This window comes from Chelon labrosus, assembly GCF_963514085.1.
Source record: "Chelon labrosus genome assembly, chromosome: 11".
NCBI classification, from domain to species: Eukaryota; Metazoa; Chordata; class Actinopteri; order Mugiliformes; family Mugilidae; genus Chelon; species Chelon labrosus.
The window spans coordinates 15235651-15260872 of record NC_140344.1 but is presented as its reverse complement, the minus strand read 5'-3'; the positions used below and the strand labels follow the sequence as shown (position 1 = coordinate 15260872).

Sequence of the window (25222 nt, the reverse complement as noted above, 5' to 3'; positions counted from 1 at the left end):
CTGAGTCTGGTCCCGCTAGTGAGGAGGGGTAATAGGATGTCCTAAAGGGCATTCCTGGGGGCTTTCAGTTGAGCACTGCTGCCACTATTCAGTTTGCTACCCTCATTAATTATAAAGGCAAGTTAATACCTACTGTATAGGAGGCCTTTTAGGAAAGCCCAGCGGAGGTGGAAGTCACAGCAGTGGTATAAATATCGAGACACTGACCAACCTCAGCAGAGCAAGAGGCGCCAGCAGCAAGTATTTTCTAAATGCTTCGATTTTATGCCCGTACATAAAATCAAAATCAACTCTTGTGGGCGAGGACACTGACACATGCAACCACTTTGACTCCTGTGGTCAGCGCCTCCCAGTACAATACTCCTTGCAGAAAAACCTTATCCCTGCCAGGACAAACATCTTGCATCCAATTGTCCTTAAATGTCCGTATGTAGTAGCTGAAAGAGCTCACTGCGCCATTTTGAAGCAGCACTCAAGACAGTTGGTGAAAAGAAATACAGTAGATCTAAAGAAAAGAAAACAAGTAAATTAGAGGACACTGCATCTTGTACACAGCAATGAAGCAACAGTCCAAACACAACAGGCAGTGGCAATAAAAACACATGGTAGGTTGAGTCAATAACTACAATATTATCCAAATTAAGTGATCAGAAAAATCAAAGTTCATGACCTGCCAGCATTTCATTTTTCGTGTCCCTTTTGTTCTGCTATACTCGGTTTTTATATTGCATTCATTTCTAATTACATCTTTCAGCGTGCAACATGAATATCTACTTTGTTTTTTTTATCAGAGAAACAGGCCCTAGGCGTATACTGTATATTATGTAATGCTGTGAACGAGAATCCTTTGGCTCGAAATGCAATAAAGCTGCAGCACAGTATGAATAATGCAATCAATCAAAAATATATCACTGAATCTTCCCGGAGCCTTTGCGCGCAGGGCACCAACCGATCCGATACTGATAGTCACAGATGCGTTCATGATTCATTGGCTTTGCATTACGCTTGAGGCGCCATGTGGGCAGACGTGGCTGCTCCCTCTACTTTGTAGAGTTTTACTCTCTGTACCTGCACCGGAGGAATGACTGGTGCTAAAAATAGCTAAGCTCACCGCAAACCAGACCACAGCATCGTCAGTTTCTCTACAGTCCAGAGGACACCTATTGATCTCCCTATTGATTGGGCCCATTCACGCTTAATTAAATTCCGATTAGCATAGCACCTGTGATACGTGGTCCGATACGATGTAGGATACAGGCTCTGTTTGCGATTGAGATTAACAGCTTTGCCTCATAATGATCACACCGGACATAATGATTGGTAAATCAATCAAGTCAGTGCAAATGATTAAAATTTTAGAAGCCAAATAAAGCTGCATGTTTAAGCTCATCTTAATATAGAAAACACTGTAATAGGGCAACGCTTTGGACAAAACTTTACCTATTTTATACAACAATAAAAGGCAATACAAAGTGGCTCTTCCCCTCCTGCACAATATATGCAGCCAAGGCGGCCTGGGGCAAACAATCCCTCTTTCCTTCCTTCCACATGACTGACATGTGGTGTAGCTGTGCAAACAGCCATTTATTCCCCTCAGCGGCACCCTTCTCCCAACCTCGAGGCAGTGGGGAGCTCCATGAGCACCATTTATTGAGAGGGAAGCACCAGTGTTGAAACAATCCTCTCCAGACTGCGATCCTGCTACCATATGGCACACCTCTGTCTGTGTGTGTGCTCACCCAAAACAAAGACAGAGCGTCCACCAAAAGCTAAATTTATTTCCGAAGACCTTTTCTTAGCACAGATTCTGTAGATTTTTAGTACAACCAATGCTAAGATCGTGGACACTAAACCAACAATGAGAGAAATAAGATGAAGGTGAACTACAAACTCTTTATTCAGTCATTTTGAAGCCACAAATGTACCCATGTTTTCATCTGAAGGGCAGTTTTAAAGGATCATCTCTGAGTCACATGGTCCTCATTTACCTTCAACTCGCTCAGAAACCAGAAAGTACGAGTATTTGCATCAAAAATATTAGGATGCTGGAGTTAGTTTTAGCCATGCTAACAGCCCAACTCTCGGCACAACAACTTTACTATCCTGTAAAACATCTGATGCATGGAGTGCCACAACGAAAGACACATGACCAGACATTCATGGTAAGGTGATTCAGTGTCACAGATAACACTGGAATCAAAATGCCAAAAGAGATTTCAACTTAAGATTTGGTTGGAAATAAATAAAGAGAATGTAAGACAACAAAAAAAACGTCTCATGTCTAGTTTCACATAACAGAGAGCAGGGAGGTGCACCGAGCTCCAGAAATATCAAATTCTCTTTTCAGTCAGTAATGACAACGCAAACACCCCCGGAGAGACATGCTCAGTAAAGATCACACTGTGCACAAACTGTTAAACCCATGTCACTACTTGGCCTGAAAACCCATTTTCCTCATGACGGCAGTGCAGTTGTTCGGAGCTGCCTCTGTTCCTAATGAGACTTCTTGTGCTATATGTAGTTTCCCTTTATAATGACAAACATTACAGGGCACAGGATGGGAGATGCTTGAGAGTTTGTTAAAGTGAGTGAGAGGCAAATGAAAACAGATGGAGAAGAGAGTGGAGGAAGATGTAGGGGTGAGGAGACACCTCTACAAGTAACACGTTTCTATCATGGCTTGCTGTCTAATACGTACAGACACACAACCTAATGAACCAGAATTAATGAGAACGCTCTCCCTTAACTGATTTTTAGCAGATGTTGTAGGAAGACACCTGGGAAATACATTGTGACAGGTAATGGGTGTCCTGGCAGGTCTCCAGGTTGGCCAGCTAATCAGAGACTGAATAGATTACTCAGAAATACAGTACATTGCACAGGAGCAATTTAGAGAAGTAAAGTGGTACAGCAGTACATCATCAATAATGTCTCTTAGTCATGCCGTCATATGTCAAATTGATTTGCTAGTTAGTTTCTCAATAAATCAATTGCTATTTATGTTTTTAAATGTCAGAAATTAGTCAAATATGCCCATTACGAAATCAAATCGCTTTTTGTCTGACCGACAGCACCATGCCACAACATATTACACATATATTTGTAATAATAATATAAAATATATTTTTTTCTTTTTTTCAGTCAAATAATCCTCTGACTGTTTTAAACACACTTGATATCTAGTCACTGCCATATTCAGACATTATTACCCAGTAGAAATACACAAGCACCTCCTTTGCACAAGTAACACATTTGCCAGTAGCAAATAATGCTGCCATCTTGTCTTTTTGTCTTCAGCACGGGGACGGGGAACAACCGCGTCCGACTGCATGCATAATGTGGTACCACCATGCAAAGTGTTTGGGTTTTTCACTGTTTTCATGACAAGAAATGATAAATATTAAATAAAAATGAATAGCAAAGATAATAAATATCTGCGTGAAACCTCCTCATCGTTTTTGAAGAATTATTACCGCAACCTTCTGAAGTTGTGACGTGACATGATTGTCTTATCGGGAAACAAAACATCTTTTGGCGACAGTAAAAAAAACTCTTAGTGCAGCTGAAGATGAAATTTATTGCAGCTCAAGCAGAAATAAATGTCGCAAATGGACAAAATCCCCAAAGGAATCAGCGCATGTAGATGCCTGTCTGTGGAGTAAGCATCAGAAAGCTGACAAAAGACCTCAAATAAAGTGCAATGGAAGAACCTTAGCTCTCATCTATGGCCCTAAAAAAAACAATAAATTTCATTATTAACTGGAAAGAGCAATCTTTTAAGGGCAAACACTGCGCTCCTGTCGCGCCTTTTAATCAAAACACATTTGCTGAAGCTGAACCTGCAGTGGACAGCTGCCTTTGTGTCTGTGGCTCGTCGAGTATTTCCACTGGCCAGCCTCTTTGTCTCCCGTGTGTGTGTGTGTGTGTGTGCTCGTCTATCTCCTCTCCAGAGACGTTCATCTCCTCTGACTGCTGCGCTGACACACACACAAAGGAGAAGGAGACTGATTGCATGCATGGATGGCTGTTAGTGTAATCTGCGAGGCCCAGACGCACGTGAGGCCTTCATGCGACGCCAAGACGTTGACAGATGGATGACACGGTGAGCCGTGCAAATGCATATATGTAGATGCACACGGACACACATAATGCATACATACAGTGCGAACACACAAACAACAGGAACACTCTTTCATCTGACTACCCGCTGGAACACACCACTCTTCCCTTGGAGGTAAATCATCCAGATCGGGTGGCTTATTATTATTATTAACTCTAAATACCAAACACAACCAGTTGGCCTCATCTCAACATCTTGTTGCGCCGCTAACACACAGATGTCTCCAAGCTCCTCCACTATCTGTCTTTTTTGTATAAGCGGATTTGTTCAAGTGTGCGCCAAGGCACACCTGAGAGAAAGCGCATACTGTCACTCCTTTGAACAGACGGATAAAAGACGGCGAGGGAGAAGAGGAGCGAGGAGGATGATCAGACCTTGTACTCTCTCTCCGTCTCTGTGCAGCTCAAGTAGCCCTCTCCACAGGCTCTCAGCCACATCTATACGAAGATGACAGGCTCGTGTATTTCTCTGAGAGCTGCACACACTCTCTGGCGGGAGTGCAGATGGCTTTCCTTAATGACCACTTTCATTATGTTGCTCAAGATCGGCCCTCTTCCTCTCTGTAAACAGCGCCAACCTGCAAAACACATTCTGCCGGATCCTGTTGCTTTAAAATAGACTACTTCATCTTTATGAATAAATGAGGGATAAAGTCGCATTTATTTTGAATTATAAATGACTCTCAATAGTGTTATTACTGTTGGATGATGTCTCCTCGCAGTAAATGTCACTTCCATTGATGATCGCATCAACTGCATTTCCTGACAATTGAAATTAGTTTGACCTAGTATCCGACCACTTTACAAAGTTTTTTCATGTGTCTCTACAATTCCACGGTCTCTTGCCGTCACATCTCTGCTTGTTCCCTCCTTAACTTTAAAATATCAGCCCATAAGGACTTGGTCTTTTCTTGTTGTTGTTTTTTTAACTAGGAACCAGTCTGCTCTGGATCATATTAGCACAAACCTTAACCTTATTAAGAAACTGAGCATCTGCCACTGTATGTGCAATCCATTAAAAACAACTCACTTTATCCACTGTACCAGTGGAATAGGGCAAATGACACGTTTAAGTTCCCGGCAATGAGAATTGGAAGAAGAGGAAAAAGGAAAAGAGGAAAAAAAAAAAAAAAGGGAGCATGTATAAAGGTTCATATCCAGTAATGAATGACAGTTTTTTTTAAGTCAGACTATTGGGAATCTTCTTAAATTCATGGTTTTAGCTGCAGAAGCAGAAACATTCTTTGTTTTCCCCAGCTGCCAAAAGCTTCGACTAAATGTTGCTTAAAATGTGGAACTTAATATAACTGTTTTGTCCACCGCTGAACTTGTCAAGCTCGTCTGCATGCTTATACGTCTTTATATCTTCATACATGACTCATTGTTTTAGTAGTTCATTCATTCATTCATTCATTCATCTTCTGTAACTGCTTGTTCCTGTGAAGGGTTGCGGGGTCTGCTGGAGCCTATCCCAGCTATCATCAAGCGAAAGGCGGGGTACACCCTGGACAGGTCTCCAGTCTATCGCAGGGCTAACACAGAGAGACAGACAACCATTCACACTCACATGCACACCTACAGCCAATTTTGAATCACCAATTAACCTCATAAGCATGTCTTTGGATGGTGGGAGGAAGCTGGAGTACCTGGAGAGAACCCACGGAGACACAGGGAGAACATGGAAACTCCACAGAAAGGCCCCAGTCGGCCTGGATTCGAACTGTGGGGGTGCCACTGGAACAAGTCTGATCCACAGAGGCCCCTCCCCTCAACCCATAGGACCCAAAGACCCCCACTAACAACATTCTGTTGCCAGACACCACAGGACACCCTCAGAAGGCCCATGTCCATTCTCTGATGAGTCACAACTGTTTTGGAGACACAAGGGAGACCTACACAATATTAGGCAGGTGATCATAATGTTATGCCTGATCGGTGTATGTGTCATTGTTCATCCAACACAAAGTCATCACTCCGGCTAAATTAAGACATAGTAAGTAAGAGGCCAAATCCCCAATGATAAGCTCCATGAACCGAGCAACTTCATGAAAACTGAACCATAAATTCGGCCTAAATGAACACGACAAAGCAAGAGGCTACGTCTTTGCCTGCCCATTGAAAGCAGCTACACATGCCCAGAAATACTGTACTTGGTGTATGGGAAAGTCAATAACATTTTTTGCTGCTTTCTCTTCATTATGTGATGGGTAACATCATATCAGGAACACATGTAAATGCACAGCTAGAACATAAAAAGAAATTTAAATTTCTGACATACAAGCAATGCCAGCAAATCATTTCCTTGTCAAGCAGCAGTGATCACTCAACACATTACAGAAGAGAGGTCCAACAGAGCACGGTGAGAAGGTAAATTCGCCGTGGAGACGAATAAGACACAAGACACTGAGGCATGGATGGAAGAAAAGAGAGATGGAAGACGGAGGGGAGGAATTGCAATCATTAGCTCAAAAAAGTCCCGCGGTGAGACTGTGAGCAGCTGAACCGCAAGCCTGATGATACAGACGGAGGGAAAGAGGTGACCCGTGGAGCAGATGAGGGCAGCATGAAAGACAGACTTAGCGGGAGGACAAAAGGGAGAAAGAAGAAATGTGCCTCGTAAATAATGATTAAAAAAAAAATAAATGCTCCTTTGCAGCTCGTCAGAACTGAGTGCAATGCCATGAAAACTGAACTCAAAGAGTAAATTAATCTCGCTCCTTGTCAACGCCGGTCTGGATCTCTTTCTTACTTTGCTGGCTGGTTGGCCAACAGAAGACTGTCACGGCTGTCAGACCGCATCTGATTTCAGCTCAGCACCTGGCCTATGTGCTGCCGATGACACCCACATTAGTATTAATCTCCATCACAAAGCAACTTTTGTGTTGGAGGGAGTGACCAAGGATTGTTCACAAGCAGCAGAATTGTCAGACGGACAAAGGCGAAATTTACTCTGTTCTGTTAAGATGTATGAAAACAAAAAAAGAATATCTTAGATAAACTTATAATAGTGTAAAATTGTAAAATGCACAAGCACATATTTTCAGATCGCTAAATTTTCCGCCTTCTCTTCCGCCAAAGAGAACGGTTTTGCTGTTTCTGAGTGTAACAGTATGAGGCGATCCCTGTGCTTCCTCATTAGTCTGCAGAGGCACAGGGCCTTGAAGTACAGGGTGAGACAAAGGCTGGATTCTCTCATACAGCAGAGAGCCCGGGCCGAAAGACAAATGGGAGCAGGGCAAAGAGGGGGACATACAACGGAGGGTGGGAAAAAGTAAAGTCAGACTATAGACAGCAGCGTTGTGAAGTTGTGAGTTGTGAGTTTTGAGTTAAATCAGCAGTATAGTTGCAATAACAAAGCAACTGCATCATATTAAATATCAAATATTTCAACTTAAGGCTGTGGTTCGTAGTACTATTGAATTGTATTGTCTTGTACCAACACATGTCTTTCATTTCTATTAATTTGAAAAACCCATTTTAGTCAGTTTTAGGCTTAATTCAATACAGTTTAACAGAACATGTTCCACAGAATTACAGTTTATAACACAACTAATGTTAAATTACATTTTTGTGCCCCCTATTAGCAGCTGTGATTGTGCACATAATGGTCCCAAGACAAAAGCACGGGGGCAGTTACACAACCGAAATTGCTCTGCACAAAATGAGTCTCATTATAAAACACAACCCAATATCCAGCACTCAGGTTGTTATGTTGTCCTCCTGCAGTAGAACGCGGAGCCTGATATAACGCCGCAATTAAAATTCCTTTTGATGCTAAACTGCAACCAAAAACTTTTTTTGAGGTCAGCGTTTGACGGTGGCTCTTATCTGATCGACTCGAAGGCTTGTGCTGGTGCATCACTCCAGTGCGCCACGACCGCAGGCTACCAACATCCCTCATTACTTGCAACTGACTGGCTTGACTTTTAAAATGTGCTAAGCAATCCGAGGCTCTCTCCCGTCCGCAGCCCCTGCTAAGAGTTGCATTTCACCGTCGCTAATTCGTTCGCGAAGCCAGTGAAGTATGTAAACATAACCAACAAGCTGTGCAATCTGTTTGCGTGACTATGGCCGCAGGCAATCTTTTCTAAATTGATCGTTGCCCTGAGAGGGGAACAGGGTCGCCGACGCTGCTCTTCTCTTGTTCACTTCTCTCTCATTAGCGGACCAGTCGCCGCGAGGATATATTGCTCGGGTCGGGCGTTTAATATTCATGCTCTCAGGTGGAGCATAACCTCAGGCTCTTCTCTGTTTCTCTTTGTCACACAATACATCCCAGAAAGCACAATGGAGGGCTCAGCAGTCTGCTCCTGACACACTGACAGACTGCCTCCCTGCTCTCCATCCAGTCCACACACACACACACACACACAAAGAGACACAGGGGAATATGAGAGGACCATTTGGTTAGACAGACCCAAACAAGCTTAGCTCTAGTGGCCCAAGCATCCCGATATCGCAACACAAAAAACTGTTGATGAGAAGAAAAAAGTACAAAGTGTTTGTGTGCGAGCAAAAAAAAAAAAAAAAAAAAAGCACTCATTTGGCGTCTTGTCTTCAGCTAAGCTCTTTCATGAATCCCAGTAAGCACATGCAGGTCAGACAGAGTTTAATTTCTATCTAATACTCTACTGGAGTATCGGAGATGTGTGTGAGGCAGCAATGAAACACAAGGATGAAGATTAAGGACCGCATCTAGAGGCAAGCAACAAAGCGGGTGCCCTTTGCAGTACTGAAAAGATGCGCCAGCTCATTCACTATCAACAAGAAGAGACAGATAGAGTGTGACTGGCAAGAGGCTGCTCCCACATATCAAATCCCAATGAAAGGGACCGGGGCTGTCCTGCCCTGCTCTGCTGTATAGACAGACACCACAGTGATGTAATCCTTAATCGCAGGCAGCCATGCGCCACAGGTTCAGCCAATCGAGGCGCTGGTAAACACAAGTGACGTTCTCCTGAGATTACTTCTCATGAAACATTCAGACCTAGCACACATTTTAATCATTCATATGAAGCATAGCAACAGTGTTAGCCACTGGTGGCTCTGAGCAACCGCATGTATGTGCACTTTGGTCGCTGGACACATATTAAGTGTAGCAGACCTTACGTTGGACACTTCTGAAGGTCCTCACAATGTTAAGTCTGAGGTGTCCATGACTATAATACAACACTGTTGTTCTAAGCAAGCTACACCATCCAGTGTATCAATCCATCAATCCATCAATCAATCTTGTGTGACAATTTGACACCGTAGCTACAGCGACAGCACACGGCCTACCTGCGCAGACCCCAGAAATGCAACTACACGTCGCAGCGACACAGAGCGCAAAAGCTGTGATTGGTCCGCTTGGTAGTAGCGTGTTTCTGTTTTAGTATTTCCGGCTGCTCCTCCACCTCTGCAATTTTTGTCGCTTTTTTTGGATGAATAAAGATTGAGGAACACGTAAACACAATGAGGATTAGGTTAACTGTTCAACAATTCAATTCGGTCAAGGTTAACTGAGGAGGTTCGGCGATACAAACATTTTTAGGACTCGTCTTCGGCTATCATGACTCGTCTTCTGCGAAATTTTGGCGAAAGTTTCAGTCTCCGTTGTTGATAGTGAAGCAGGAAGTGGAAACAAAAACTAACCCGACTGGCAAAACACTGACTGACAAGCGCACAAGTACAAATGGCTCACACCGGTGTAGGCTATGTGTGTAGGTTACGGCGTCTATGTCCTGCAGTACCTTAAATGAGCCTTAACAATGATGTCCCAGTAAGCTTTGAGAGTGAGCAAGCATGAACAATAACCAGTCTGTAAAACTGAAGCAACTGAACCCAACTCAGATGTCATTAATCTTATTATTTACATTTTAATGTATCCTTCAAATGGAACTCATGAGCTTGTAGTTTATAACATGGGAAGTTGTGTAGACAAAATGCTTGGCGTTCGAGTGCCATAAGTCGTGACAACACTACTGCTGACCAGTTGCTATTGTCTAGCAGCCACCGATATTAAAAGTTTATCAAGCTAACGACCAGGTCACTTAATATTGGGAATGCAAAGGTGTATTAAAAGGATGAGGCTGCTGGGAATATCAGCATGTTGTTTAATTTTAAGTTGCATGTCTATGTCTCATAAACACCCAACACCAGACTATTGACTTTTATATGATTTACATGCATGTGTTTCAAATTAATCACAGGTCATAGCTGCTGGGATTTACTGTCTTTGCTTTTTACTGTCACACAAATACTAGAAACAGGTATCAGTGTTTTGCTTTAATGTCTGAAGCAATCCATGGGCCGACTGCGCCTTTCTGTGTGGAGTTTGCATGTTCTCCCTGTGTCTGCGTGGATTCTCTCCGGGTACTCTGGCTTCCTCGCACCGTCCAAAGACATGCTCATTAGGTTCACTGATGATTCTAAATTGGCCGTAAGTGTGTATGTGAGTGTGAATGGTTGTCTGTCTCTCTGTGTTAGGCCTGAGATATACTGGCGACCTGTCCAGGGTGTACCCTGCCTCTCGCCCGATGACAGCTGGGATAGGCTCCAGCAGACCCCGCGACCCTTCACAGAAACAAGAGGTTACAGAAGATGAATGAATGAATGTCTGAAGCAAAAAGATGCAGCGTATCTTGTGTGTCGCGTCCATGTTGTTTCCACATTTCAACATAACTGCACACAAACACATCTCGTGAAATGGAACCATTTGAATTCACTATATCTGAACCAGTGCCAGACATTTATGAGTTACTGTATATGTAGCTCTGAGTGCACTTTACGATTTTAAAGTACTCTCCATGTGAGCTTTAGCAAAGCCAAGCATCTGAAATGCTACAGAGATACAGTCTAAAATATCTATGACTAGAATAACATCACAGGAATTACAGGACTGAATGTGTGTCAAGGGAGCAGTGGGACAGTCCTAGGACAGTCTTGGTTGATGTGGACAAACACGTCACCTCACAACCAGTGCCCTGCAATGGCATTCAGGAAATAAATTACCTCCCTGGGACTGCTAACAGCCAAGTCTTTGTCAGCAGTATTGGAACAGGAGCCCTGACCACTGAGTGATCTCACGTTTTGTTAGAGTTCCCCTTAGCAACAGCTGTCATGCTGGTACTATGAGACAAAGTAAAGCACCCCTCAAAACAACCGGGCTACCATCCCCCGGCTGTCTCCTCACCGATATGTCAGCACATCTTAGGAGAACTTATGCAGCACTGATTTTTCCTCACTGCTGTGGAGAAAGCATGGAAACCCCAGGCGCTCTAAAATTCACCTTAGCATTTGTTTGCAATGTGGCACAAGTGACACTGCCCCTGAAAGCTGGTGGTTTCCTTCATCAAAACAGTTATTAGAAAACCAAGTGAAAAACAGCTTTCACAGGATGAAAGCTATAATTAACTCTGTATCAGGAGTAGATACTGCGCTTCTAATGAGTTAAAAATACAACAACATAACATGGGGGGTTTTCTTAACGTGCAATGCATTTACACCGGTGAAGGAGAAGGCATGAAAGCATGGTCTAGGTCAGACTTTTACTCAGGATAACCCGCCAGCATTTAGATGTCTTAGACTTATCAACATCTGACCAAATTAAGCCAAAATAATCTTCTTTGACAAGCCATGTAGTATTTTCTTCACATTTATTCATCCGTTATTCTGAAATGGCCAAAATGTGAGGCGCAGCTAATTCTCAAGCTGACTCTCTGATGCAACACTGCATTAAAATCACAGAGCAGCAGAGGCCTGAGGGCAAAAGAGGATTCCCCGCACTTCCATCAACCTGCAGCCCGACAGAACTAAGTCTACAGAGCTGTGTAACGATAAGTGCTCACTTTTCCTCCCCCAAAGATAATGGAAAGATCCATAATTCATTACAGCAAAACTTAACTTCATGCATTACAGCTGCCACTGCTTCCAAAAGACAGACACGTATCCTGACCTTATTTTGAGAGCCCTCCGTGCCCCGCTTCGCTTTGGCGCACACTTATTTTGTGCATCTAATTTCTGCCGAAGGTGGCTTTGTTACTCGGACGCCACGGGGATGTCAGTGTCTTTGAATAATTGCAAACTGGTTCAATGTCAGGGGATGGAAGGAAGCTAACCTGAGCCAGGGGAAATTCTGAATGTGGAGGACATTAAAAAGTTTAGGGAAAGGATCAGAGTGTAATGGAAACACGTCTAGTGAGAATAAAACCAGCACTCTGGAAACAGAACAGGTGAAAGAGAAGGACAGGCAGAGTGAAACACAAAAGAGAGACAGACTGAGAATATGCAAGCAGCCTCTTACTTTGCATTCACTAGTCTGTGTCCTGGTATCCTAGGTGATTTGGGTTTTTGGCAGGCCATGAAGCCTGAAAGGAAGGAAGGGCAAAGTTTGAACTGAAAGAGGAACACGCACCGGCGATGTGGCTAGTTAGGTGGATTATCCCGCTCCCCGCCAGAGCTAGGTTAGACAGAAAGATAATCAGGATGCCAGACAGTCACAGCAGAGCTAGAGCATTCTCCTCTTTCACTCCACTCCCCTCCTTCCAACCCTAGGTGACGTCAGCCACCCAGACCACACGACTCTCTGCTGCAAACAGCACACCTGCTGGCTTCGCAGCCCATCTGGCCCAGCTCCATCTCTTGCGCCGCTCTCCAAGCACAAATGCAGGTCTGTTTACAACCTGGGCACACAGTCACGATCCTACGGTTATTGTACTATCCATTTCACACTCGCTCGTGAGGGGCGGGAAAGAGGAGCAATCGGAATACGGCCTGCTGCAGACAACAGATATTAAAGTGACAAGAAAACGTGCGTGTCTTATTGATGTTTCTTTGTTCCACATTACAGGTTAAATGACTCCTTTTGGGGTGCCTACATGTTACAGACCAGTCAGAAGGATTTCCTTACATCTCCGTCCCACAACTGCAGCCGCAAACGGAACAGTTTTTGCAATTGAAGTGACAGGCCCCCCCTCACCTACTTTTTATGAAATCAGCGTGAACATAAAACCACACAATCATCAAAGCAAGACTTGTAGCAGTGAGACAAAAGGCAGAGAAATAAGCTTCCAGTATCAGAATCAGAGCCCGGGCTTGTTTTAAGTTTCAAAGGAAGCTGACAATACAAAGAGCTTCGCTGAAGTAAAGGCACACATGGACATAACATTTGATTTTGCATTAGCATCACATGGCACAACAGTGGAACTTTGCAGGCATGTTTCATGGGATACCTGCAGGGGGAAAGTGCATGAGCAACAACACAACATTACAGCAGGTATGGCAATACCAGCAAGCAATAATCCAGATTATAACCTGGCTAAGAGACAAACTGATATCTAAGAACAATACTCATTTGAAGTGGCATCCCACCAACCTGAGCTGAGTGAAAGCTTAAATCCTGCCACCCAATTCTCTGATGGTGGAGGAAGTAGTAGACTATGTGAGGAAAATGTCTCTGATTCAGGTTTATACTATTTGGAATCACAAAATACAACTACACATTTTTTTTTCTGCAATTTCTCTTGGTTGACGCCAGCACTCCGGCAACACTTGCTGTCCCTCTGCCTGCCAGGTCACACACACTCACACACACACACACACAGAAGCACAATTGCAGCGATCCCCGGTGCTCTGCGGAGTGAACAAACATTGGTCGACAGGTGACTAACCTGAATGGTGCACGTATATTCCGTATCATCCAGCAGTCTGACCGTGCAGCTGTATTCCCGCTCGAGATTCCTGATGCTGCCACTCATAAATCGGCTCAACATCTTCTCAGAGGATCGCCGCTCCGCTTCGGCAGGACCAGAACAATAAACTCAACAACCAGCGTGCAAGTGAATGTCACATTGACCGCATTCCCCGGTCCCCCAAGCGACCAGCAGCCACGAATCCGTCCGCCGAGGCGTGCACCATTGTCGTCCCGTTAAGTTGTCCGTGCTGACTGCGGGCCCGCGCTGAGAGCAGGATCCGAGGACGCCCGCATCCACATCCAGAGGCAGCTCAGTCCTGCTGTGTGTGTCTGCGGTCGAGTCGAGGATTATCTCTCTCACCATTCACCGCCGCCACTTGAGCAAGCGGGCGGGTCCCAACGAAAACTGACGTCAAAGTGAACCAACGGGTGTGTGTGTGTGTGTGTGTGTGTGTGTGTGTGTGTGTGTGTGTGTGTGTGCGGTGTGGGGGATTTGTGAGTGTTTTGATTTGCCGTATTGTTTTTCTTGAGCCACGGTTTCTCCAGATCCTCATCTATCCGTGGAGCAAATATTTAAAATCGGCTTCAGTTTGTGAAATATCCTCAATTTACTTAAAAACTGACAATCTTTTAGTGTCGGCTCCACGAGGGGGCAGTAGTGTCCCCTTCATTCACCGTGGCCCCTCACCTGCATAAAGCATGTTATTGTTTTTCTCTGTTATCATCAGAGACTGCAGCTCTTCTTAAATGCATTTTTTACTGAAGTGAACTTTAAAGAAGACTTGTGTTTGGTGTGCTACATTGATCTATGGATAGATCTTCGCTCTGCAACAACCAGAAGATAATTATCTGTTATGAATTACATCAGTCAGGCATAACATTAAAACCACTGACAGTGAGGTAAACAACGTTAACCATCTTGTGACAATTCAATGTTCTGCTGGGAAACGTTTGGACCTGGCATTCATGTGGATGCTACTCAGACATGCGCCACCCACCTAGACCAGACCAGGCAACCCCACCACATATCAATGACACTCCTTGATGGCAGCAGTCATCCCCAGCAGGATGCAGCCTGACACAGGAACAACTCAAAAAACATGAAAAACAGCACAAGGTGTTGACCTGGCCTCCAAATTCACTCGATCCCAAACTGATCAAGTATCTGTGGGATGATCCACAGAGGCCCCTCCCCTCAACCCATAGGACCCAAAGACACCACAGGACACCCTCAGAAGGCCCATGTCCATTCTCTGATGAGTCACAACTGTTTTAGAGACACAAGGGAGACTTGCACAATATTAGGCAGGTAGTCATAATGTTATGCCTGATAGGTATATATATTGAGTGTACTTTGTAGTAAATTTAAAAGCAATGTTGTTCGTGTCACTCATTCTGCAAATTTCCGCAATTTTTATTTAATCGTTACCAGAACATAAACCATCTCTAAATTAAAGTGCTGCCAACCCCTTGGTCAAGAAACCCAGATAAAACAGTCAGTGATAAAACCGCTGACCTCTGGTGTCACAGCACTTCCTCTTTCTGTGACCAATACCTTATTCAATGTGTTGCACTGCCACCTGCAGGTCACGCACCGCCATTGTGTGTTTATACGCCGTCAGGGCCCATGTGTGTATGACTTGATCTTGAAGACGCATCTCAGGTCTTTGTCCTCAACCTTATGGGGGTGCGTGGTGAATTGTGGTGCAGTTTAATACGTTTAAAAATGCAGCTGGGTTCCATATGCTTTTACGTTAAATTGAGACATGGCTGGTGTGGTGAGGCTCATCAAAAAAAAATGGTATGCCACATTTAACACTTAACTAGCATAAACGTGCGTCCTTGCTAACAATAGCGTACGTCTGAAGTAATCATATCTAAAACATGTTCCCCTGTATTTGTTGCCGTGACCCGGATTCGAACCGGGGTTGCTGCGGCCACAACGCAGAGTACTAACCACTATACGATCACGGCGAGCTAACGGGGGCTGGTGGCACTTCGCAAAACACTGTCAATAAGAAAGGGATAAAAACAGGTAACAATGTATTTATGATAACAATGCCTTCACACCTCTTGCCTTGAAATGTGATTGATTTTCGCAAGTCCTATAAGAAGTCAAAGAGAACCCATTCAAACACACACACATTATATTTATAAATATTTATTTATTGTGGAATGTTAACCATTTGTACATATGTACGAGCTGTGAACCATTGGTTTCACTATCTCATGTGATCCTCTTGTGAAGCAACAGCAACTTTTCAAACATTTCAGGTAACTGCTGATCAGTCAGTGAGATTTTTTAACCTTTTGCTCAATACAGACTCTAAGATGTTGGTGGGTTTCCTCTCATGGGCTGCCTTCGACAATATTTCTATAGGATTAAGGTCAGGACATTGACTTGTCCATTCCAAAACATGAATTTTGTTCAGATATGTAATATTGGCTCATTTTCCCCAAAAAAGCTAATGTACAAGTATAATATTTCAGTTTCCTTTGTTGTTGTTTTTTGTTGCAGAAATGCTTCACAAACTGTGAAGAGGAACTGTATATACATTTTTTATGTTCTGTATCCTCACATACTCGCGGATGATTAAATATAGCTAGCACAAAATCATGCAGTTTAGTCAAAATTACCATTCACACTTTCTCTGCCATGTTTAAAAACAAACCTGTTACTGTGTATGCTATACAGCACGTAGTCTGTTACATCAGGACTAGCATGACCTTTAAAACGGCAGTTACACTGTTTGAAACTTAAATAACGTAGAGACATCGTTAAAAATAATTTTCGAAATAATTATGAAATTAGTAGTCTTTATTAGATAAATTATTGATAGTAATATTTGATAAATTAGAATTAGGCCAGCCAGCTTGCCACTGATTGAAAAAGTGTCATACACAAATAATGTTGTTGTTGTTTTTTTCTAAGTATTATACAATTTATGATGAAATCAGTGTTAATGTGCTGGGCTAGTAACATAGACCTCAGTCATTGAATTATTCATTGATTATCATCATCAATCACAGACAAGGAGATGAATGATCAGCAACTATTAAAAAAAAAAAAAAAAAAAAAAAAAAACGACAACAAATTTTCCTACTAGTATTTACAAAAGTGGGGGCAGAAGGGTCTAATGCCAAAGAGTAAAGTCTTGTAGTTCATTCTCGTCGTTCTCCTCAGGCTCATTGCTCCGTGTAGTTGCAGTTTTAGCAGCACACACTGCCTTTCTGGTGAAAGGACGACATGGACCAGCCACGGCCTGTTGGAGCAGTGGTTTGCTGCCTGAGATTTTGCCCATACTTTTAGCAAAGGCACCTTCTTCTTTCTTGTCTTTTACTGCACGATTCCTCCGGTACAGTTTACAGGAGGCCACCAGAGGCATTCCTATGTCCACCTGCTGGCTTTCAGTCAGGCGCAGCTTACTGTCGGTGTGAGTATAGTGTAGATCCACTTTGATGATAATCGATTCCTGATAAATGACAAACAAAATGCATTTATTGTAAAGACGTAAAGACTTCACACAGGAACAAAACAGCGACACATACTACATGCATACATACATACATACATGAACTCACTTGCTAAATCCCCCTTCATAACTGTTATAATCTTCATTTGATGTAAACATATGGTAAGAAATGTGGTAATTCAACTGTTGTCAACCTAATAGAAACATGTGTGGGTACAACACAATACAATTCAGTAGTACTACAAACCACATCCTCCAAAATGAAAACACAGCTGAATCAACAGCTCTCTAAAGTAATATCATAACCTTCATTAAGCTAAGGTTTAGTGCAAGACTGATATTAGAAGCATTTGTTTCCACTAGTGGACGTAATGAATTGACAAGCAAGTGCACATTGACTGCTTACCTTTAGTTTCTGAAGAGAGCAAAGTCTTAGAGTACAGTCTGGGTTATCAGAGTTGTTTAATTGTAGAGAGTCCATTTCGTCTGACCTGTCAGGCCTGGAAAATATGTCTTCCAATGCCTGAGGATTCAAAGGATACACAATTGTATTCGTTAATAATATACAGCCTGTTAATCAAAACAATTAAACACCTCTTGTAATTAGAGAAAGATTTTAAACAGATTAATAAATCACCCACTAGATGTCAGTATGGCCCAAGAGTCTGTAGTCAAACAGAGGGCCATATTGCACAAGAGAAGCGCAGCACAGCACTACTTCCTGACTTTCCTGCGATTGCAGCAGGCTGGAAGCCTATTTATGGGCATAACTTCCTCAGACATGTGAAACGTGGGTGTGAGTGTGCTTAATTGTGAAATTCCTGCTGGCTAATGGAAACTGATAGCACTGTACCGTGAGCAATGTGGAATTTATGATGTATACAGAGCTTGCCGTTTGTAATCCCAATGTTGGGGTTTACTAAATTTTAAAACCGTAGTTAGACACTACAGTGTGGTGCCTAAAGAAAGGAGGCAGTTATGAACAACAGCAAATGTGATGTTTCTTTCTTGTAGTTACTGCTGTACGTTTCTCTATTGAAAGTGAGATGTACATGAATGCCACCCTGCAGATCCTCCCCATCTGGATAACAGCAAAGCTTGACAGAATGTCTGATACTTTTAAGTAAAAGTAAATATTTACCGGCAGACTACTTAGAATGACAGTGCAGTCCTGGGTACGAGGGCCCGTAGTCTTCACTGTGGCAAAAGCTACCAAGACATTAGAGAACAAAGCTGAGAAGCTGAGTTCCACTTCAACGCCGCAAAGAAACATCAGCCGCTTTTTCCGTGGTAGATCTGAAACGAGACATGAAAAGTATTTGTGTTAAAAAAGAATGCTCTGACATCTCTCTCTGGTATTTGATTACAGTGACAGGGACGTATATTTTGAGCAGCCACTGATTAACCACATTAGGGACTTTTTTCTCTGTTAATTTAAGCCGCAGATGTTTATCTGTGTAGTCTCTCGGGAGTGGGGAGAGGTTCACATCAGTGGACCGATGATATTTTAGAAGGGGGTTTAGTAAATTTGAGGAAGTCCGAGGTGTCGGGAACAACTTCCTTCCATTAAACAGGAAAATAGACTTGTCATAATGAACCAGTTCCCTGTTTCGATTAATGAAAAAACAATCAGTAGCTGTTCTTGAATGGTGCAGAAATAATCATGTTAAACCACAATGTCTACACTTGGTTTGTCACATGCTGTAGTGTGGAGGTGTGGGGAAGACTGAACAGAACTCAACACACTCGAAGGGACAACAGAAAGAGAAGTGCGGTTTATTCGATGGAAAATAAACTATTTGATGTGTGTTTATACATCTGCACGTTCTGTGGTTCAACCCGCTTTTACTCGGAATTAAAAACAGAATAAAAAAAAAAAAACACGTGGGTTTAGGGGGAGTTCTTCTTTCCTCACCATTTGCTTGTCTCCAGCAGACATCTCGTAGGTGTAGTTCCTTCGTATGGCCGGTGGTTCGAACTTTATCTGCAAGGGATCGGGGTTCTTTCAGGGTGTGTTTAATCTCCACCGCCTGCTTCCCTGTAACCAGAGGGTCCCTACCCAGATCTGTTGTAGAGAAACGGAGAAAGGGGCAGGGGTAAATATGATGGCAAAACTAGAGCAACTCCACATTCAGAACATTGATATTTCATTGACTGGTAAAATCTGAAGTAGTAACTCCATCTGCTACTCTATTGATTATGGGATTATAGGAGTGGGGAATGAGAGAAGTTCAGAAAAAATCAGATTCCCATGAATGGCTTTGAGGAGCTTGGGGAAATTTGAAAAAACAACAGATAAGAGATTCATAATTGGCTGGACGAAATTGGTTCAGCGAAAACCAAAAGGAAAGAATCAAAACGTGGGAATCGTTAAAAAATCCTGATAATGTGGATGGGCCAGCCAGCAGCAAAACTACCATCGAAGAATTTGACATTGATTAATGTTTGCATTATTAGAAGATCTAGAATCAAAAAATATTTGACTGTGTTTCATTATAAGCATCAACAAGTCCTGGACAGGATGCCCATATGTCCCAAAAAAGGGATATGGGAATTTCTGATTTACTGCCCAAGTTGTCGCTTTCAACAGTAAAAGGAACAAACTCTGCTGAAAGATTTTCATAACCACCGATACACGTGTTCATCCAAATGTGTTCCCGCACATCACAGACGAACAGAGTTCTATCAGTAGGGCGCCCTGTCCTGCTAGCACTGATTTGCGAGAGGACCCATGGGAGCAGCGCCCAAACGGCAGAGCAGCTGTCTTGCACTCTGCAGCTCTCGGGTTTCTTGCTGTTCTCTTGCCAACAGTGTGAATTTCCGAAGAATGAGGTCACATGCGGATGGTACCTCAAAAAATTATCCCACCAGAGGACCATTTAAGAGACAAACAAGGCAGGACAACTTGATAACTCCTCACTCCTGCTCAGTCACAACTTTAGGAACAAGTCCACAGTAAACAACATTTAAGTGAGTGATGTTGCCAGTGAACATAAAACTTGCTGCTATCCTTCCAACACTCCAAAGAACAGCCAGTTCCTTTCTGTGCTGCTTTCCCTGGATCTGCGACTGTCAGCTTACAGTATTAAATTCAAAATGAGATAGAAATAAAATAAGAAAAGCTTATATATATATATATACATGTGTAAATGACCCCTTTTCCTATAGTGCACACGTGATTCACAACATGGTTACATTATTTTTAGATTAGTCTCAATATATTTATTTTATTTTTAAAATGCTTACCCTCAGACACCTTCTCTAAGACATGTGTGACTTTCTCAGACTCCAGGATGTGCATGTTCAAGTACTTGGTGAAGATTCCAGTACTTTTCCCTCCGTCCTGGACCTCAAACGCCTCAGCATCTTCGCATCTGCAATTGTTAATGTAGGAAATATTATGCAACCACAGATAGCAAGGTTTCGTCTGTTCACTCTACAGCGAGATGACTGATAAAGATAGAAACATCCCTTACGTCATGGACCAGAAATAATTTCACCTGTACTATTAAATCAGTGTTGGCTCGGCTGATGCGTTTGCATTCATATACCATTTATACAATGACAATTAATAAAGAATACATACGTGGCATAACCATAAACTGTGTTCCCACTGGGTCCTAGTGGCATGATGACGGAGGGTATGCAGCTCTGGTTGTACCTACAGAAAGTGAAATCCAGTTTTAGTTTTTGTATAATATAATAGAAGGCATTATACAAAATAATAGGCAAATAAAAAAAACATGTAAAAACAGAAATTAATTAACAGCACTTACCATTTTCTACAAGTATCCAGAAGGATAACACTCAACGCAGTCTGCTTCTCCTGCATATTGAGCATGATCCTCTGCACACAGACACAGTTTTCAGTTCGGTACGGTTGTGGAGCGTCAACCGGCACCAGGTAATTCCTCCCGGCATGCTCATATCCATGACCCGCATAGTAGAAAAGCCCTGTCGAGAGCAATATAATGCACATCTAGTTAACCACTGCAAGGCAGAGAGAAATGTACCGAGCACATTTTGCACAACCTGTCTGACCTCTTTACAGTATGTTATGTTTCAAAACCCATCAGCATCATGAGTGTTCCTGTCATTGTTTCATCATTAACAATTGAAAGAGAGAATAGCAACAGAGAGTATCGTTCTGATGCAGCATGTTTCTTTTCTGATCATTGTCTTCATTTGGACTATAACATAATTTAATATCACAGCTCTGTGATAGAAGTGTGTTTAATAGTAGTAGTACTGGTCCACCTCACACCATGACGAGTTTTACACATCTATTTATACATTACAACACTACAGATGATTATCAAATACAGACAGAAGTAACTCTAGCTGACTCTTTGCCTCACGTCTATATAAATAGTATGTAAAACTTGCTCTCTCAAATGGTTAAGCGCATTCAGGAAGTGACATATTCACTTCTCTTTACTCTTTATCAGCTCATGGATTTATGAACCACAGCAAGTGGAAAACAAAGAAACAACGGCCACAGCTCATGTCGAGTTTAATTCGTGACAGAAGAAGAAAATAAGAAGAACAAATCATGCTCACCATAAACTCCTCTGTCAAGGAGCTGAACGAACTTTTCAATGGCAGCCAGCATCTCCTCCCTGGTGAGATCCAGCAAGGAAACCACCCTGAAGTCAAGCTGCTGCAGGAGGTTGGCCAGCTCGCGTACATCCATAACGGGGGCCATCAAGGCAGGGTGGTTGGAGTAATTCAGGTTGCCAATGAGTAAGGCAACTTTATCAGTGGCTAAAGGAAAGATTATAGTAGAATTTTAAACATTGCACCACAAGGAAATTTTAATACATACTGTGATAGTTTTCCTCTCCCGCCCACTAAAATAGCATGACACTGTGTTTCTTTCCATAAAACTATACCTGTTGGAGTTGCAAGAGGAAGCTGATCACTTTGCACTAGAAGATATAAAAAAAGAAGGACAAAATCAGTATTTGCTAACCAGTAATGTAAAGTCTGGCACGTACAATTAAACTCTCTTGTGATATTCACTGTACATAAAGTTATAAACAGAAGCAACAAACAGCAGTTTCACTTTGCATCACTTTCCTGTTGTGTGTCTAAGAGCAAGTACTACTTTGGAGTCAAACTACTTCCTTTTTAGTCTGTAGAAATGGGAAAGTACCTCCAGCATAATGGAAACAACTTAAAGGCCCGGAGTCAAATCAGTGGAATGGTAGGAGTGTGAAGTTCACATGCTTTTCATTAGTAAGGAAGGAGTCAGATGAAAATACAATGCTAAAAGTGGGAAAAGACAGATTTCCACACAACGGATAAAAGGTTTAGTTGTGGCTTACCGATGTCAACATCGACGGGCTCGCTCCATCGCTCCTCTAGCACGTTAGATACCGAGCACAGGTATGATCCTCCGTGTTCGGCTGTTGCACGGTCAACCTAAAAGTAGATCATATTGTTTGTCTTATTGGTCATTCCCTCAAGTGCATGTGTACCAGAAATCATACTTTTGGTAAAATATTAACCAATTTTCTTGGTCATAGGAATGACCACTATGTAAATGATGACGTTTGCCATTGTTCCTCACCTGCAGTGCGTCACTAGTTTGGTCCAGCAGTGGCTGTCCATTTCTGTACCACTGGTAGTGTGGAGCGGGAATGCCAAAGGCAGCGCAGCGGAGAGAGAGTTTTGTACCTTGTCGAACTCTCTGCGGTTTAGGGTTGATAGCAATGTGTGGCTCTCCCTGCCAGTGTGCCGGCAAGCCTGGAGTCGGAGAAGACAGGTTAAAACCCATATCGGTGAACTATCAATGTGCATTAAACTCATTCACAGCCAGCTGACAGGCCAAGGCTATGCTGCAAATATGCAACCACAACAAAGAAAAAACCTTACCTGATTTATCTATGTCCAACACCTTCACCTTCACCCATTCACTGAACACCCAGTTACAAAGCTGGTCATTCACTCGGCACACATAAAGCTGGGTTTTTTGAGGTCTGATTGTCAGGTCTGCTTGAGTAGCACCAGGCACCTTGAAAGGGGGAGGGGGGTGGATGATTATAGAAATAAATATGTTCTCTATACAATATTTTACCTGTTTATGCTTTGGCAATTGAGATAAAGATTCAAGACAGGCATTGTTTTCATATTAAAGGAAACAACAACCCTCAAAACCTTCAGCTATTGTGATTTCAAGTTCAAATTCACATACCTCCTTTTCGTCTTCAGAGAACCACTGGTAGCTGAGGATACCTGTGCTCTCTGCACGGACACGCAGAGTCACCTTATGGTTGACAGGTACACACACACAGACGGGATGGCGCACTATGACAATTTCTGAAACAAATCATGAGGCGAAATGAAATCTTAGTCATCTCACATCGTACTGTGTTGCGCTTTATTATGAAAATAAAAGCCGTGATGATGAAGAGACTGTAACATACCGCTGATCATTATTTGACCGGGCTTGTTGAGGGATCCAGTCATCAATGCATTTTCTTCTTCATGGAACAGACTGTAAAAAGTTCCTTCAGTTACAAATGAGAAGTGTATCTTCTTAGAATATCGCCACACAAATAAACTACAAAGATAGCATTCGGAAACCGAAAAGGAAATGGCAGCAATTTAATGTCTAGCCTCAGCCCCTAACTTCTCATTTCTGGCGAAGAGTCAGCATTAACTGTACAGCAACAAGTACACAGTACTACTGTAGGTTCCGTCAGAAATGTCACAATTTAGACAACACAATCAGAAGGACCATAAATACATGTGTACCTGCTGTCAGCCTCGTAGTAGTTGAGCAGCTGTCGGACCTCAGCCAGGATGTGTTTTTCAGTTCTAAGTCTTCATAACTTTAAGTATGGAGACTAAACTCTTCCCTTTCCCGGAACGGCACAGAACGCACATACATTACCGTAAAGTCCATAATAAGGGCGGATCATTTAGAACACAATGAGTAAAATACCAGGTATTGCCAGCTACAACATGTATGTGTGTTTTTGTTAAAAACAAATGAATATCTTAAATGAAAAAAAAACACTAAAAGAGCTGAACTCTGAGTCCGTTAGATTTCTATATTACATGTAAAGGAGCGACTTTTCCTAAGATTACGGTAATGAGCAATCTGGCCCCTTTTCAGATGCTGCACAATCACAGGCTGAGGTCAAAGAGTTACAGTGTTCAACATGTTACTTTACAACGGGAAAAAATCGTACTGGATTTTTATTGGCATTGAAAAGACATATGACATAAGAAATACATTTACACAGAAAACAGAAAATTTACCCAACGCTTATCAATATAAATAGACTCAATATTATGATCTCTTATTGGCAGTTAAGATAAAATATATTCAACAAGATAAGATAAGCAGATAAGATCAACATGTCTAAGGTGTTCCCTGGCGCTCACCAAATGTCAGCTGGGCCATCCTTGAGCCTCCCATGGCCTTGTAGAGGAAAAGCCGTGATAAGTAATGCAGGGGGTGGACATTCGAACAACACGTTTATTTTGTTTGGCTTAAAGAACACCGATCAGCCGCAACATTAAAATCAAACGACTGACGGGTGACGTGAATTACATTGATCATCTCATGACAATGCAATGTTCTGATGGGAAGGCTTTGGTCTTTGCGTTCCTCCACCTAATTATTGTTGCTGACCTCGCGGCAATGACACGTCCTTAGCAATCCTCAGCATGACAGTGCAGCCTCCCACATTATAAAAACTGCTTAGGGACAGCTGAACAAACATGAAAATAGCCCATGCTGACCCGACCCCCAAATTCCCCACATCCCAAATTGATCACAGCGGCTGATTGGTGTATTGACTATTTACCTGTACACTGGAGACATATAATGTAGGTGTACGGCTTGTTTAATAGATTAATTGCTTAATTTCAAGTTATGTTGGTTTGTTTGTTAAAGCCATGTTTTATGTATCTTCATTTAACCAGGAAATGTCTTTTTTCATCA

The 25222-nt window shown here is 42.5% G+C and overlaps 2 protein-coding genes across 6 annotated transcripts in view; both read right to left on the bottom strand.

The window, feature by feature from the left end:
- The window catches only part of LOC311495819 (FERM domain-containing protein 5), a 54023-nt gene extending 40028 nt beyond the window's left edge, over positions 1-13995 (bottom strand). For all 3 annotated transcript variants that reach the window (XM_084555430.1, XM_084555431.1, XM_084555432.1), the window contains exon 1: positions 13770-13995. In XM_084555430.1, coding sequence (XP_084411556.1) covers positions 13770-13871 — 102 coding nt within the window. In that variant the 5' untranslated portion in view covers positions 13872-13995. The remainder of the gene's footprint in view (positions 1-13769) is intronic.
- A 1980-nt stretch (positions 13996-15975) lies between these two features.
- On the bottom strand, positions 15976-24164 carry malt3 (MALT paracaspase 3). Of its 3 annotated transcripts, none has more exons than XM_084555587.1 (15): positions 24025-24090; positions 23694-23777; positions 23462-23586; positions 23143-23281; positions 22838-23013; positions 22593-22689; positions 22158-22193; positions 21826-22029; positions 21042-21219; positions 20852-20926; positions 20512-20639; positions 19181-19330; positions 18407-18561; positions 17672-17788; positions 15976-17265 (listed from the first exon to the last, which is right to left on the bottom strand). In XM_084555587.1, exons 2-15 carry the CDS (start codon positions 23734-23736, stop codon positions 16927-16929), a joined length of 1962 nt encoding a protein of 653 aa, XP_084411713.1. In that variant the 5' UTR covers positions 23737-23777; positions 24025-24090; the 3' UTR covers positions 15976-16926. The 3 variants fall into 3 exon arrangements, with proteins under 3 accessions (XP_084411713.1, XP_084411714.1, XP_084411715.1); XM_084555588.1 differs by having other exon boundaries at positions 23694-23764; positions 24025-24086; XM_084555589.1 differs by having other exon boundaries at positions 17157-17459; positions 23694-24164.
- Between the last annotated feature and the right edge of the window lie 1058 nt (positions 24165-25222).

What these genes read in the sequence shown, in the direction of transcription:
- malt3 (XM_084555587.1), bottom strand. Translation starts at nt 23,736, where the DNA reads ATGACTGGATCCCTCAACAAGCCCGGTCAAATAATGATCAGCG. An exon ending in ACAGTTTATGGTTATGCCAC is followed by an intron (nt 20,640 to 20,851) that starts GTATGTATTCTT and finishes TAACAATTGCAG; the next exon opens with ATGCGAAGATGCTGAGGCGT. An exon ending in CTTAGAGAAGGTGTCTGAGG is followed by an intron (nt 19,331 to 20,511) that starts GTAAGCATTTTA and finishes TCTCTACAACAG; the next exon opens with ATCTGGGTAGGGACCCTCTG.